A 15,611-nucleotide genomic window follows, 5' to 3' on the forward strand; every position below is an offset into this window, starting at 1 on the left:
CATGTACACCGGCGGTGTGGAGGCATTGCGAGAAACCCGGACAGCCTGGGATGCTCAGATTTAGATAACGGAAGAGGGAAGGTGCCCATTTATCCAAATGGGAATTCTCAAAACAAAATTCCCAACAAATGGTGGCAGATCCATCGTTACCATTTATCAGAAGAATAAAAAAGTGAATATGCATTTCTTTCTTTGTTTTCTTAATTAGCGGTCTTAGAAGGCAGCTAATTAACTGTGATGATGGAAATGGCACCTCCATTGCCAGGCTGTCACTGGAGTGAGATATGTTTGCTGTTCAAACTCCAGGGACTCGTGTCTTTTTTCATTTGGCCGGGCTACTTTTTAGGTAAACAACTGCATTGATCGGCCAGTGGATTATAGCGCTATGCCTTTCTTAACATGTTAGCAGTTCCTGATGTACTGCCCAGCTGTCACCCATCCAGGAGTAATGATGTTAATTTAGTCTCCCGGTTTTAAAAGTGGAGAATGTTAAGTAGCCCCAGCTATTTGTCTCTCTTGCTGGATGAGTGAGAGGGTTTTGACAGAGCGGAGTCACTTCGAACACTAAATTATCGAGCGATTGCAGTTGTTAGCACTGATGGGCTGATATTGACAGGGTGGTGTGTGCATGAACAAAAACACAGAGAGCATGCAAAACATTGAGACGGTCCATGCAGCCACTGGCATAACAACATAATAACACAAGACAGGCGACAAACGAGAGAAGGTTGTTCTGTCTATATTGCCCGTGTGGCAGTAGTGAATTGAGCTGCCTTGAAGTGTCTCCTGCTCTGTTGTAAGAGCCTTACCACATAGTTTCCCCTTGTGTTCTCTGGTTCTTATTTCACTGTTCATTCTGAAGAAATCTGCAGAGCTGACCCTCACTATCATTGAGGATTCTGAATACGTGTGCGGGGTCCAGATCTAGTCTTCTCTGGTTCCTTCAGCATGCTAGTGTAGCTCATCTCCTTAAGCCCTGGCAACTTTGACACAGTTCAAAGATTGGGTGAGTTAGACTGAAACATAATTCTTGTTCGTGGGGTTTAGGATGTGTAGCCTGAGGGTGATATAGCTAACCTGGAGAGCAAGCACAACAAAGGACAGATGCCTCTTATTAAACGTTTTATAATTTTATGACTTATGTAATTCATCTTCTCATTAATCTTAAGAATAGATTGTTCTGTGGGTCTCCATCCCTGGATTTTGAAGAGCCCCTGTCCCACCATTAAAGGGAACTGCAGTCCCAAATGGTCAGACTGGTTATTAAATGTTGGTAGCAATAAATTAATTGATGGTATTGCAAAATTGTACAAATTATGAGTTAAGCACATAATTGGGAACTTTGTGAAAGTGCTGTCTCCATGTTGTCGCAAACTGCTGGTCTCGCCACGGGCGAGAGCGAGAATTCCCATTATTTGCGACATGATGCTGCCCTTCCTGCTCACTAGTTGCTGTAATAACTAATGTAATGTGATGTTCGAACGAATAGTTACAGGTTGTGCAGCAGATATTTCACAGCAGAAATGTGCCGACGATCTGCACGCAGAGTTAACAAGTAAGCGGTATTCGTTGGCAAAACGAATCTCGAAGTGCAGAGTAATACTTCTATTGGATTAAAAGAGATGTATTCTCAAGCCTGCTTCTTTACAATGTAACAGGGCTGCTTGAACTCACTGGAAGTTTTATTGCCTTGATCTGAATTGCAGAACATAGCGCCGTGCATTTCTGGGAATTTTGTCTATTTTGTGATGTAAGTTGGAGGTTATACACGTTACTGTGTACATTTTACATTCACTGTGGTTTGAAATGCACTCATCAATACTGAATTTTTTCTGACCCCAAAATATAAAAGTGTTGTTGCAGGTCCGCTGTGAATCAAAATTGTGATGAACTGAACAGATTTGTTAAATGAAATGATTTGAAGGTGGCTTGGGGCAGAAATCCGAATACCCCTGAAAGAAAAACCAAAGCCTCTTTATTTTCAAACATTTCTGATTTTTAGGTGGTTCTGGGTGACCTGTACCCCTTTCTGATCACTTTACCTGTCCCAGTGAGATGGAAGTGGTTGGATCAGGTTCTGTTTATTGGGGTGAATTGGGAATTCTTTCACATAGTGAAAACGGCCCTGGAAATGCTAAGCTGCACTCTTGCTGAGGGCTGGTTTTCAGGTGGATTGATTGAAGCAGTATGATGGGAAGAAATGCGTGTTTTAACAAGCTAAGGCAGCAGCAGCTCTGCTGGACATGGGTGAGACGCCGTGTTCGGGCAGCTTTGGACCGGACAGCTGCGCTCTGCTGGACCGGCGCTGGCAGCGGGGATTTCCGTCGGCCCTCACCCCTCTCTCTCCCCCCAGATCGAGCACCTGTACGGCCTGACCGTCTTCGAGAATTACCTCTACGCCACCAACTCGGACAACGCCCACATGCAGCAGAAGACCAGCGTCATCCGCGTCAACCGATTCAACAGCTCCGACTACCACGTGGTCACTCGGGTGGACAAGGGGGGCGCCCTGCACGTCTACCACCAGAGGCGCCAGCCTACAGGTACGTGGGCAGCGCCCACACCCGCCGGATTGTCCCTGCGTGCTTGTGCGTGCTCCTTGATGAGCTGGCATCACATGTGGGATATATGTGGGACCCCCCCCCGTGCTTCCCAGATAGGAGCTGCCTGCCATGATCCGTAAATAAGGAATTCGGATAATGGCCAGATGCATGATTTCTGTAGTAATTCATCAGTGAGAAACAAAGAAAGCATCCACTCATGGCGGCTGCAACTGTGGGGCTTTTGGAAGACCGGGCTGGGGATTTAAAGCTACGCATGGGTTGCGGACTCGCTTGCTCAGTATATATGTGCAGTCGCCCTTTCCATTTGATGACTTCACTGGGCACGGTGGAGAGTTCCCTGCTCACAGCCGCCACCCCAGATTGCCAGCTGGGTCTTGCGGTCCGGCTGACCCCCTCTCCTTCCCCCCCTCTCTCCCCTGCAGTGCGGAGCCACGCCTGTGAGCCGGACCAGTTCGGCAAAGCGGGCGGCTGCTCCGATATCTGCCTGCTGGGGAACAGCCACAAGACGCGCACCTGCCGCTGCCGCTCGGGCTTCAGCCTGGGCAGCGACGGCAAGTCCTGCAAGAGTGAGTACGCGGGCGCTGGGCACGCTCGGCCGTCTTCCTTATCTAATTCTATTACTGTCCTCTGCTACAGCGACAAATACATAATGTTAAGCGTTGCACGTTAAAAATCAATCCGAGCCGTGCAACAATACATGTACACACACACCTCGCTCTGCCCATATTACACTACCAGTACGCTAATCTGATCGATTCCTACAGGAAACAGACACTGCCTTAGCGTTTAATATACCGATTGCACAAGGAACAAAAGATTTCTTGTATATGTTTTTCTTGGCCACTGGCATTCTGCAACACCTCCCTGACAATAACAGGTGAAACTGGGAATAAAGAAGGTGGGAGGGGTTATCAGTGATAAGCTGAGCTGAAATACAATACAGCTCTTTATGCCATTTCTGTGATCGACCAATTTCTTTACCAGTATGAACAATTCTGCCCAATTTTATTACTATTTGCATGATACCTACCCACTTGACTGCTGCAATTGGAATAGGCCATTGAGTGTCGATTGGCTCTCAGTTCTTAGCTACAAACCCCTGTGTCCACACACTGCGGAGAATGAGGGAGGGCAGACATGCTCCTCCAACATGCCCACCTGCAGGGCCATTCGCCATTTGACACACTGAGAGATCGACAGTGCTGACAGGAGAAATACAGCACTGAATGGAGACGGGGTGTAGCTCTTACTGATCTGACTGCAAGCCTCCAGGTACACAGTTGACTAAGGCCCCCCCCCTCCCCTAGCAACACTGTAGCATCTGTGCTGTGCCGCTAGCAGAATCCTGGCCACAGTCAGATAGCAAATTTCTCATGCACCTTGCAGTGTTTCTTTTTTCATCTGCTCTTCTTTTCCCCCTTTGTCTTTTGGAGTGCTTTCTCTCACCTGGTTGTCTTCCACTACCAGTTTCTGCTCTCTCTCTCCTTGCCTTTTCTTCCTGGAGTCTCTGTCTGTAGCTGCGCCTGCAATTTGACCCTCTCTCTGCCTGGCCTTCTCTCTGTTCCTTTGTCTCCCACTCGATCTCTCCCTTTGTGTGCCAGTGGAATTATGAAGAAATGCCGTGAGATAGACATAGGGACTATGTCATAGATTCGCCGCTCTCAGACTCTAGGCAGTGCATAGAAGCAAAAACATAACTGAGGACTTCAGCAGATGAATTATGAAGACAGTCTGGGGGAGCATAATCTATTCAGTCTCAGTGTCTAGATACACAGAGGATTGGATTGAGGTCTTCAGGGAATAATTCAAGATAAATTCAGTGAGGACAATGTTGCAATGTTGGGACATGACTAGGAATTGGTTAAAAGCTAATTTTGTTTTAATGTTTGAGACATTTTCAGAGAGAGGTATGGAATGTATTAAAGCATTATTAAAGTATGGATTATTAAAGAATGGAATGCATTACCGGGACACGTCCTGGACATGGAGGAGCTGAGCGCTCCGAGTCGGGCTGTGATGCTGTGACGGACGCCCTGTTGCTCCGCGCACGGCGTGCTGCCACTGAGCGCTCCGAGTCGGGCCGCGATGCTGTGACACACGCCCCGTTGCTCCGCGCACGGCGTGCTGCCACTGAGCGCTCCGAGTCGGGCCGCGATGCTGTGACACACGCCCCGTTGCTCCGCGCACGGCGTGCTGCCACTGAGCGACGCTCTCTGCCCCCGCAGAGCCCGAGCACGAGCTCTTCCTGGTGTACGGCAAGGGGCGGCCCGGGATCATCCGCGGGATGGACATGAACGCCCGGGTGCCGGACGAGTACATGATCCCCATCGAGAACCTGATGAACCCGCGGGCGCTGGACTTCCACTCCGAGAGCGGCTTTATCTACTTCGCCGACGCCACCAGCTACCTCATCGGCCGGCAGAAGATCGACGGCACGGAGCGCGAGACCATCCTGAAGGACGGTAGGGCCAGAGAGCCACCGCGGCAGCCGGTGGGAGTGCCGGTCGCGACCGGCATTACAATGCAAGCAGCCCTGTTCCCTGAAAATGCTCACAGATGTAACATCAGTCGTGGAATTGCACCTGCCTGAAAAAAGAGCCAGCAATAAGAACTATAAGGGTCTGGCTGGACTTGAATAAACAGCAAAGATGAATTGTGGAAGGCAGTGTAAACTACTCTACAGTATTACAGGCAGACGTTTTTGGTACCACAGTTGGATGAGTAACAGGGTAGAGAAACTGCAGTTTCTATAAATAAAAATATTTTTGGGATTTGGTAGTATGAGTTAGTGAGACAAGGGGTTCCTTATCCTGGGCCTTGGGATCCCCAAAGCTGTTGGTTTTTCTTCTTGCTGAGCTTTCCGTTGCATAGTTTGGCCAGTAATAAGATTTGAAATCTTTATTTTCTCTTCAGCACTCTGGAGGTTGTCTTTTAACTAATGTGTTCTGTAAGCAGCTCATGAGTTACATTCTTCCATGAGCAAATCAAGAAGAGATGAAAAAGGCCCTCGAGTGAAGTAATGAGCTTGGCTGGAATGAAAGCCAGCCGGCGTGCAGTCGATTGCCCTGGTTTTGACGATCGATCCTTTCCTTCAAGTTTGTCGAGGCAGTGCTGCCGCCGCAGTGACTGCGGTCTGGGGTGGCTCGGTCTGAGTGTCACAGCCTCCCTCCCCTCGCCGTGCAGGTATCCATACTGTGGAGGGGATCGCCGTGGACTGGATGGCCAACAACCTGTACTGGACGGACGACGGCCCCAAGAAGACCATCAGCGTGGCTCGGCTGGAAAAGGCCTCCCAGACGCGCAAGACCCTGATCGAGGGCAAGATGACCCACCCGCGCGCCATTGTGGTGGACCCCCTGCACGGGTGAGGAAGAGAGAAAGAAGCTGACAGACAGTGTAGGAGAGCAGAGACATGTCCCACTTTCCATCACTGTTAGTACAACACCAACACTGGAACACGGCTCTGTCGGTGTGAGTACAGCACCTACACACTGGTGCTGACAGAGTGCAGTGTGAACACGCCTCTGTCGGTGTGAGTACAGCACCAACACACTGCACTTATGTAATATAATAATACATCCATATGCTATAAATATAAAAAAATCTTGATTTATGCACAAATTGTTTATATCAGAGTTCAGAAATCTTACCTTATGCGAGCTCAGTGTGTACCTGTAACTTTGTTTCCAAACAGATTGATGCACATGTACAGATGATATTCATAAATCATACTCCACACATCCCATCCCATACAGAAAGACAGCAGAATCTCATAGACATGAAATGACTGCTCAGCACAGCGGTTGTGACTGGGAAAAATGGCAAACGAACAGATCTGGGCGCAAATAATTGGAAGGCTGTAACAAACGAAAAGCTGCCTGCAAACGTGTATTGCATCTTGGAGAGATGAGATGATGCGTGAAGACAGACACCTCTTTCAGGGAAGAGTGACATTTCTGGATGTTGCAGCCTGAGCAACAACATTTTCCTCTCTGAAAAAATGGTACTTTGTCACTCAGTGAGATTTGAAGCACATGTGAGAAAGACCAGGTTCATGCGATGCCCCCTATAGGTCGTCGGTCCTGAGCACATCTTGCACTTTCTCTGCATCCTGCTGGCTCCTGAGTGACAATGACTCTCCCTTCTCTTTCTCTTGGGCTTCTGGCTCTGCTGCCTCCCCAATCAGACCTCATTACCTCTGCTGGTGGTGTTATCCTTGATTAATGACTGCTTTTTCAAATTTAAATTAATCTTCATTTATCATTTCGGAGCTGCTGGTGGCAGAAATAGATTGGAAAATTGAACCCCCTCCTCCCACCCTACTCCCGCCTCTTCGCTGAATGCAAAGGAGCACCACATCCTGGCCACCTGCCCTGTCGCTCTGAATATCACCCTCGCCATCCTGCGGCACGTTCGTTATCACCTCCTGTCAGTTCAGTCTGCATTTGCATCTGCTTCTAATTCCTCTTTTACTGTGTTTTGATATGCTCCTCGTTCGGCATTAATATGCCTGGCACACCTCATGGTATCTGTGTGTTTATGGCCTGTGTTTCCTGCTCTGACTTGCACACTGTAACCCAGTTAGCTAGGAGCAGGAGAGGCACCATGCAGGACACCCGATGGTTATGAAGGGGATTCAATCTTTTGAGGAAATGATACCAGGAGAGTCTGATCTCTGAGCCTGAAGTGAAGGCATCCCCTGCACCAGAATAAAAATAAATCAGCTGTTGAAGCATCCTCATCATTCTGTTCTGCAAAGCCACAATTAAATCGTTTTGCATTTAGATTTTTAGTTTCTGTTAAAGGTAATGCAATTAGTAAAATCAGTAGCATTTTTTCTCAATTAAACCAGCACAGGTAGAATAGCAGCAGATCTAAGAGCAGGATAAAAGGACTACCCTTCAATCACAGTTGTAAAGAATTTGGGGAAAAAAAGAAGTGGTGACAAGTTATACCTTAGTGATTCCCCTGTACAAATCACAGCTCTCTGATCCCTTGCCCCTGAAGCATGCAGGGAGTTTGGGCCCTTGTGGAGGAGTCGCCCTTTACCCCCCTTGCCCTGTGCCTCGTTAGAGTTAATGCAAAGACTAAGAAAGTGACTGGGGATGTTCCTGTAACTTCGAAAGGTCGAACCCCTTTTACAGCAGTGTCGATCTGCACAAAGCTTTTGCCCCCCTTGTGCCAACACAAGGATCTTGGTGGGCAGAACAGCTGGGTAACACTTTCCAAACTGGGCAGTCGCGGAATCTCAGCATTTTTAAAAAGAAGAAGTTTGGGCGTGTTACACAGTGCCCCCCCCTTCCCTGGAGCTCGATGGCTTGGTGTATAGAAAGGCACAACTCCCCTTATGCTACAGATGGATGTCTGGTGGTGTACTAGTGTCCTGTGCAGGAGGCAATCCTGCAATCTCAGTCCTCTTAGTGCTGCGGACACAAGGATGTGCTCAGGACTGACGAGTGTGGATTTCCCTGCTGCAGAGATCTGGATTAGCGATGAGAAGCAACGTCAGGACTGGTGTGGAGAAGGGTGTGGGGGATTGTCTAACTCGAGCCATGCCCAGCTCTGTCCTCTCATCAATCATAACACCTTACAAGCACAAACCCAGATCTTCCTGAGCATGTCTGGGATTCAGAAATCAAATCCCCATCGATCAGTGCTCTGCTCTCCTCAGCTGGCGCTCCTTTTCCAGGGTGAAAAGGAGTCCTGATCAGGAACTGATACTGGGACACCATGTGGTTCTGATTAGGTGGGGGGGGTGTCTGCTGCTGGGCCTGCATTCCAGTGATTCCTGTTAATGCAGAGCGTGCCCAGGGCTTGGAGGGATCCGCAGCAAAGGCCCTGTTGGTTAATCGTGACCCCGCCTCCCACTGGCACTGAGCACTAGAATTCACAGAGAGAGGGACAGTTATCCTGTTCACCAGCGCCAGGCCTGGCCACTCCAGTCAACAGGAAAGGAACCATCTCAATTAAATTTCAATAAGACATTAGGAGAAGAAGATACCCTGTTGCTCAGTCGCTTGCTCCATCGCCTCTAGGACACTGCTGGAGACCACAAGAATTGTATGCTGATACCTTTGTAAATGATACCTTTGTGAATGAGTGGATTTATTCCACTTCTTTTGTCATGAGTAGGAATCTGAAGGGGCCATACAGCAGCGCTCCTGGAGAGATCTTGCATTTAGTTTGTGACTTCATTGAAATTAATTGAGATATCATTGGGCTTTTTCTGTAATTGTGCTAATGTAAACATATTAAATTCAGTGTTCATTTATTAACGCACGTATTTTTTTCTGAATGGTGGCTTATGAAGCAAATGTCAGATTTCATCACACGGACTGTATTCTTGCACATCTTGGTTCATTCTGCTTTTTGCCACAATGCTGATGTCGTCACTGTGCAGATCTGTCGGGCAGGCCTGTCATTGTATAGGTGCACCACACCTTGTTGTGACTGGTTAGGCAGAATCCAGGTGTTGTACCACAGCTTGTACAACGTGGATCGAATGTCTTGTTACCGGTATTTCCATTCATATTAAACGCAGTAGTAAAGGGCACTACCTTAGATTGCGGATCGATTGGTTGATGGATCCTGTGCCCGCGGCTGTTTCAGGTGGATGTACTGGTCGGACTGGGAGGAGGACCCGAAGGAGAGCAAGCGGGGGAAGATCGAGCGCGCCTGGATGGACGGCACCAACCGCAATGTCTTCCTCACCTCCAAGACGGTGCTCTGGCCCAACGGCCTGAGCCTGGACATCCCGCAGGGCGTCCTTTACTGGGTGGACGCCTACTATGACCGCATCGAGATGGTCTACCTCAACAACTCGGAGCGCAAGGTCTGCCTCACCCGCTCGCTCCGGCTTCAGGTTTACAGCACAGGGGTCCCCCAGCCGGCCGGCAGCCAGCCGGCGTGCTGCCTCTTCAGAACGGATAAAGGGTTACGCTGATGCAGTCATGCACGGGGCGGAGCGGTGGCTCTGTGGCTGAGGATCTGCGCCTGTGGCTGGAAGGTTGCCGGTTCAAATCCCGCAGCCGGCAGAGGAATCCTACTCTGTTGGGCCCCTGAGCAAGGCCCTTAACCCCAGCTGCTCCAGGGGCGCCGTACAATGGCAGGCCCTGCGCTCTGACCCCGGGCTCTCTCCCTGTCTGTGTCTCATGGAGAGCAAGCTGGGGGATGCGAAAAGATAATTCCTAATGCAAGAAATTGTAAAGGGTTAATAAAGTGATGTTATTATTATGAATCGGCGGCAATCTGACTCCCTTCTCTTCAAGTCTGAAATGACTGATTTAGTGATCCCCCTATAGCTTCTGCACTAACTGAGCTTTTAATCTTGGAATGGGTTTTCCACGCCAAACCCGAGACTTTCAGTTTCAATAAAACCAGCAATACGTTATCTCTGTGGTTAATAAGCTAGGACTGTCTTGAGTCCAGGAGGGTCTCCACCTTGGAGAATTGCCGAGTTCTCTCTTATTGCTGAAGGACTGAAAATAAAGATAATCTGTATTGCAGCTTGATCCCCAAGCTCCTGAATCTGGAAACCTTGTTATGAATGTTATACAACCTTGCTGTGCAAATGTTCTAGGGGAAAGATGCTAGAACTGCCACTGACCTTTAACGTTTGATCTCTGACCCTTGCCATCTCTGTGATTCTGGCAGACGGTGTATGATGGGCAGGAACTGAACCACGCCTTTGGCCTGTGCCATTACAAGCATTTTCTGTTCTGGAATGAGTACCGCAGCGGCAGCATCTACAAGCTGGACCAGGAGACCAAGACCGTCACCCTGTTGCGGAACGAGAGGCCGCCCATCTTCGAGATCCGCATGTACGACGCACAGCAGCAACAAGGTATCGCTCCCCGTCTCTCTCCTGGGGTGTCAGATGCTCACGCATACCCCCCCCCCCCCCAAATTCCAGCTACTTCCCACTGAATCCTATAGCCTCACACTCTCAATGGGAGCACAACTAGCATATGATTCCTGTAGTGACTCTTGCCTCTCCAATACAGGGATGTAGGGGATGCTTTACATAGGGAAAAAAACCTTTCATTGCACTTCCTACACTTCTGTCTTTTAAGGCATAATCAGCTATCTTGCATTCAGTTTTATTCAGTTTAGTTGCAGCAACACGTGCAAGGATGCTAAATGCCGTATTGAAATTTTAGGTTATTTGGTTAGCTTATTTTTGCATAAAGAGAGCTTGTTTCTTTCGTGTGGATCCACAGGGCTGGGAAGGGGGACTATTTAAGGGGGGATACAGCATCAGACACCATCAAAGGCTTCTTATCTGTACCACGAAGACCCGCTGTCTGATGGGGATTCCCTGTAATTGGGGACGGAGGAGTTGGCCGTCTGTGGAGGGATGATGGGCTGGGGGATGAGGTGGGGGAGATAGTGTGGGAGAATATGGGATCAGTTTTCTCATGTTGTTGTATTGTTCTCCTCCAAAAAACAAATGGATCACCAAGAAGAAAGGCTGTTGCACACTCCTTGATGTTATATTTCAAGCCATATTTCTTTTTTAAAAAAAAAGCTTTAGCATGTACTTTTCAAAAAGCTCAAAGAGCACATGTACTGTATGGAAGGCTCTGGGGTCCCTGCACTGCGATGGTGTTGCTGGAGCTGTGATACAGAGCGATCTGTGGTGCAGCGACAGTGTCACTGGTTTTCACCACATTGCAATCCCCCAGTTTGAGAAACCACAGTACAAACTGAAGGTGGAAACAGCCGATCTGATACCTCGTAAACACTAGCTCCTTAAAAAGACAGCCCTTCGGAAGAGAGAAGGTGTTTGTATTGTGTTTGCTCTTCAGTGAAGTTATGAGATTTCTCGTTCTTTGCCTGGGCTGAGGAAGAAATGCCAGATCCTAAGGTGGTGGAGTCTGTGTTTTGTGTTGTGCTCAGGCTCCAACGCGTGTCGCGTGAACAACGGTGGCTGCAGCAGCCTCTGCCTGGCCATCCCGGATGGGCGGCGGTGTGCTTGCGCGGAAGACCAGATCCTGGACGCGGATAACGTCAGCTGCAAAGGTACGCCTGCGGGGTCCCGGGCAGCCCAGTGGGGCCCACGGGGACAGCGAGCGGTTTAAGATGAAGGTTTGGGACAGGCTGTGCAGGCTCTAGCTGATTAAAGCGGGCTGGCAAATGTTGCCAGAATGTCGCCAGTCTTGCTTCAGGTTGCAGGCGCTCATGAAACATGTGCAGTTTTTGAGCAGCCGTACAGAATCTAATAATAATTCCTTACACTTATATAGCTCTTTTCTGGACACCCCACTCAAAGCGCCTTATAGGTAATGGGGAATCCCACTACTACCACCAGTGTGCAGCCCCACCTGGATGATGCGCCAGTACACTCACTGCACATCAGCTATCAGTAGGGAGGAGAAAAAAGTGATGAGATGGTTTGGAGGAAATGGACTGTGCTTGTGTGTGCACTCTCTCTGGCCGGGCTTTGTGGGAATGATTCCCAAGATAAAGCAAATTCATTCTGGGAATTCAAATCTTGGAGACAGCCTGGCGTTCCGAGGTCAGGTCTGTAGATGGAGTCAGCGGAGGCCAGCTGCCCCTGTGGCTCCTGTGAATCTCTCTTCTCCCGGCTTGTCTGTGTGATAAAGCTGAGCGCGCGGATGTATTATCCGAGAGGTTCCTGTGGGAGCGAAGATGATTCCTGCCTTTTTTGTCCCCCCCCTTCCCCGCCAACAGCGAACCCGTCCTACATCCCGCCTCCGCAGTGCCAGGCCGGGGAGTTCGCCTGCAAGAACAGCCGCTGCATCCAGGAGCGCTGGAAGTGCGACGGGGACAACGACTGCCTAGACAACAGCGACGAGGCCCCTGAGCTCTGCCGTGAGTGTGCGCGCACGCTCTGCCACCGCCGTTACCGTGGAGACAGCGGGGGCGGGGCAGTGGATGAGGTCAGGCAGTAGACATCCACATAGGGAAGGGGGCATATATAAGGAATAGAGACTGGGCACATACAGCTCTTGGCAATGAACCTGGCCCCTCCCCCACCCTCTGTTACACCCTGCCTCACTCTGTGCCCTCTGTGTGTCAAAGTGCGTAGTCTGGGACACCTGAGAGGTGCACACTTGCAGCACCTGACCTTAATGCAATCTCTCAGTTCCTCACCTTACGAACAGGTGGGGACACGCCCCCAGTCAGTCAATGTTCTTTCTTCTGCTTCAGTCCGCATGGTTCTATTTCAGCGGCACTCCTGAATGTGGGCAATCTTGAAAGTCGCTGATAAGCACAGGGTTCACGTCTACTACAAATCTCATTCAGCTTTTTAGTAAAGCAATTTAAAAAAAAGGCCTCAAATAAAAAATAATAACTGATCGATTAAGGACTTGCAAACCAGAAGACACAAGGGTGACCCAGGACCACAAATGAGAACCCTGTACTAGAGGAGTTTTGAAACCAGGGCTTAAGGACAGTAATAAAGCCCAAACAAGCACGCAGATCAGTTCCTGGCAGCAGTGAACACACTGGTGAGTACAGGCCCAGTAGACACAGGTGTCCTCTAGCACCAGGATCACTGATCACTGATCTAGAATAAAAGACAAGTCTTATGGGACTGGGAGGGTAGGAGTCACACTGGGACATAGTGAGTGCAGAGTGTGCACCATTCTATGTGTCCCTGATCTAAGGAGAAGTTGTGGGAACTACAAAATAAACTTTCTGCTACCCTCCCCTTCCCCTCCCAGATCAGCACACCTGCCCCCCGGACCGCTTCAAATGCCAGAACAACCGCTGCATTCCCAACCGCTGGCTGTGTGACGGAGACAACGACTGCGGGAACGACGAGGATGAGTCCAACACAACCTGCTCAGGTAAGAAAGAGGACAAGATGAGCCCCGCCCCGCCCCCTCTCTTCACATCATCACGCTCAGGTAAGAGGACAAGACGAGCCCCGCCCCTGCCCCGCCCCCTCTCTTCAGATCATCACGCTCAGGTAAGAGGACAAGACAAGCCCCGCCCCTGCCCCACCCCGCCCCCTCTCTTCACATCATCACGCTCAGGTAAGAGGACAAGAAGATTGTCTTTCATTCTGCATTGGTGGATAAAAAAGTCCTTGTGTGTGCGGGATTTCTGTAACGTGGTTTGTCCCCTCTCCTGCCCCTCTCGCTCACAGCTCGAACCTGCCCCCCTAACCAGTTCTCCTGCGCCAGTGGCCGCTGCATCCCCAACTCCTGGACCTGCGACCTGGACGATGACTGCGGGGACCGCTCAGACGAGCCCGCCAGCTGCGGTGGGGCGTTTTCTTCCTCCTCCTTTCGATGAACACCTGGGGAGTCTAGGGTGTTCTTAGAGTATCAGAGTATTCCAGGTTTCACACGTTTGAGCCTGGGTGTTGTCATTAGCAGTGTATTAGTGTATTCCGCTGGAGGCAGGGCTGGGATCAGCTTGTTGGGGCTCTCTCGGCTCTGAGTGGAACAGGGACCCCAAACTATCAGGGCTTCAGGATTACAGTCATTTCCGTGAGCCTAGATTTAAGGCCCTTATCTGCTATTCCAGATGGGATGGGTATGAGATGATAAATTATTGGCGGTTGTCACTTTTAAACAAAGGGAAGCTTCTTTGCCAAATCTGCTGCTCGTGTTTTATTGATCTGAGAACGTGTAGCAGATTTGTGGCACTCTGTGTAAAGCAGTGCCTGTTTTCAATCCTGACTGCAGTCCTCCTTCACTTCGGTTTGTGTCCCACAGTCCTTGTCTCATCACGATACTGTCGGATTGCCTGCTGGCCTTTTAAACAGACCTGGAGCAGACTCTGTGGTATCTGGATCAGACACGAGGATTAGCAAACACTGCAGAAGTCAAAGAGACTTCAGCAGAAGTTGAGACTAGGCAAACGCCTGGCAGATGGCATTTAGAGTAGTGCTGCATTCAGGTGGAAGAAATTTCAACTAGAATTTTAAGATGTAATACACAAGTAATTGGTGACGTATCATTTTCATCTTCATCTAGACAAATGTGGGCAAATGACAGAAAAAGACGAACGAGTAGTTATGATGTATAGGTAAAAATGTAGAAATCCAATCAAAAGATGAGATGTTAACATTGTACAATGACCAGCTACAACTTCTGTATATTGTGTGCAGTTTTGGTCACTACCCTACAAAAAAATATCGTGCTGCTCTGTAATCTGTCCAGGGACGAGACACCAGATGTACTTCTATATTTTTAAAGGAATGTCTATCTCTGACAGGCTCAAATAACTGAATTGCGCAGGACAAGATTGAGGTATTTACAATACTCGAAGGTCTTGAAATATCAACCCATTGGCCTTCTTGAGAGCCAGAGGTGAAACTTGAATCAGAGGGCACATGTGGAAACTATGGGGAAGTGTGTTCATAACTGAGAACTACAAAAAAACTTGGTTACTTAAAGAATTGGGAGAGCTTAGTGTGATAGTTTCCTCATGGTAATGTCTCATCAGTATGGGGTCAGTGGCCTAGAGCAAACTTTTATTAAAAAACAGGGCAGGCAGCTAAAAGCCTCTAGGGACGCTGGGATGCAAAACCCAAAACGGGAACTGTCTGAGATCTGTCTAAGATCGGGGTGGTTAGTAGGCTTTTGCAGTGTTACACAGTGAAAGAAACCCTCCCTTCTCTCCACAGCCTACCCCACCTGCTTCCCCCTCACCCAGTTCACCTGCAACAATGGCCGCTGTATCAACATTAACTGGCGCTGTGATAACGGTAAGTGCCCCCCGCCCTCCAGTCTCCTGCTTTCCTCTCCTGCTTCCGTCTTCGTGTTCTCTGTTCCCCAGCGCTCGCAAACCGTCATCAGGAGCAGAAATGAATAAAGGGGCAGCTAACCCATCTCCTCCCAGGCTCCTCAGCTCCATTCCTCCAGGGGAACAGTCTCGATGGCCTGGCAGATCTCTGTTAAAGCATCAGCAGCACAAGACTTTCAGCCACTTTATGGGGCTGCTGTAGGCTTAAGAAGACTGCCAGAACCTGCTGGACTGGGCAAGGAATGGATCTGAGGAGCCCTGGTTTAAACTGACCTGACTCTATTTTTTGGTTCGTTTTGATCAGTATGCCTGTGTATTGTA

General features: G+C 49.3%; 1 protein-coding gene across 4 annotated transcripts in view; it reads left to right on the forward strand.

Moving 5' to 3' along the window:
* lrp1aa (low density lipoprotein receptor-related protein 1Aa) overlaps positions 1–15,611 on the forward strand; it is a 181,923-nt gene that overhangs the window by 80,288 nt on the left and 86,024 nt on the right. For all 4 annotated transcript variants that reach the window (XM_088914172.1, XM_088914177.1, XM_088914182.1 and 1 more), the window contains exons 9-19: positions 2,354–2,543; positions 2,987–3,130; positions 4,790–5,026; positions 5,748–5,928; positions 9,174–9,396; positions 10,218–10,407; positions 11,463–11,585; positions 12,258–12,398; positions 13,256–13,381; positions 13,684–13,800; positions 15,172–15,252. In XM_088914172.1, coding sequence (XP_088770298.1) covers positions 2,354–2,543; positions 2,987–3,130; positions 4,790–5,026; positions 5,748–5,928; positions 9,174–9,396; positions 10,218–10,407; positions 11,463–11,585; positions 12,258–12,398; positions 13,256–13,381; positions 13,684–13,800; positions 15,172–15,252 — 1,753 coding nt within the window. The remainder of the gene's footprint in view (positions 1–2,353; positions 2,544–2,986; positions 3,131–4,789; positions 5,027–5,747; positions 5,929–9,173; positions 9,397–10,217; positions 10,408–11,462; positions 11,586–12,257; positions 12,399–13,255; positions 13,382–13,683; positions 13,801–15,171; positions 15,253–15,611) is intronic.

Source organism: Atractosteus spatula, chromosome 1 (genome assembly GCF_055471065.1).
Source record: "Atractosteus spatula isolate fAtrSpa1 chromosome 1, fAtrSpa1.hap1, whole genome shotgun sequence".
In the NCBI taxonomy this organism is placed as follows: Eukaryota; Metazoa; Chordata; class Actinopteri; order Semionotiformes; family Lepisosteidae; genus Atractosteus; species Atractosteus spatula.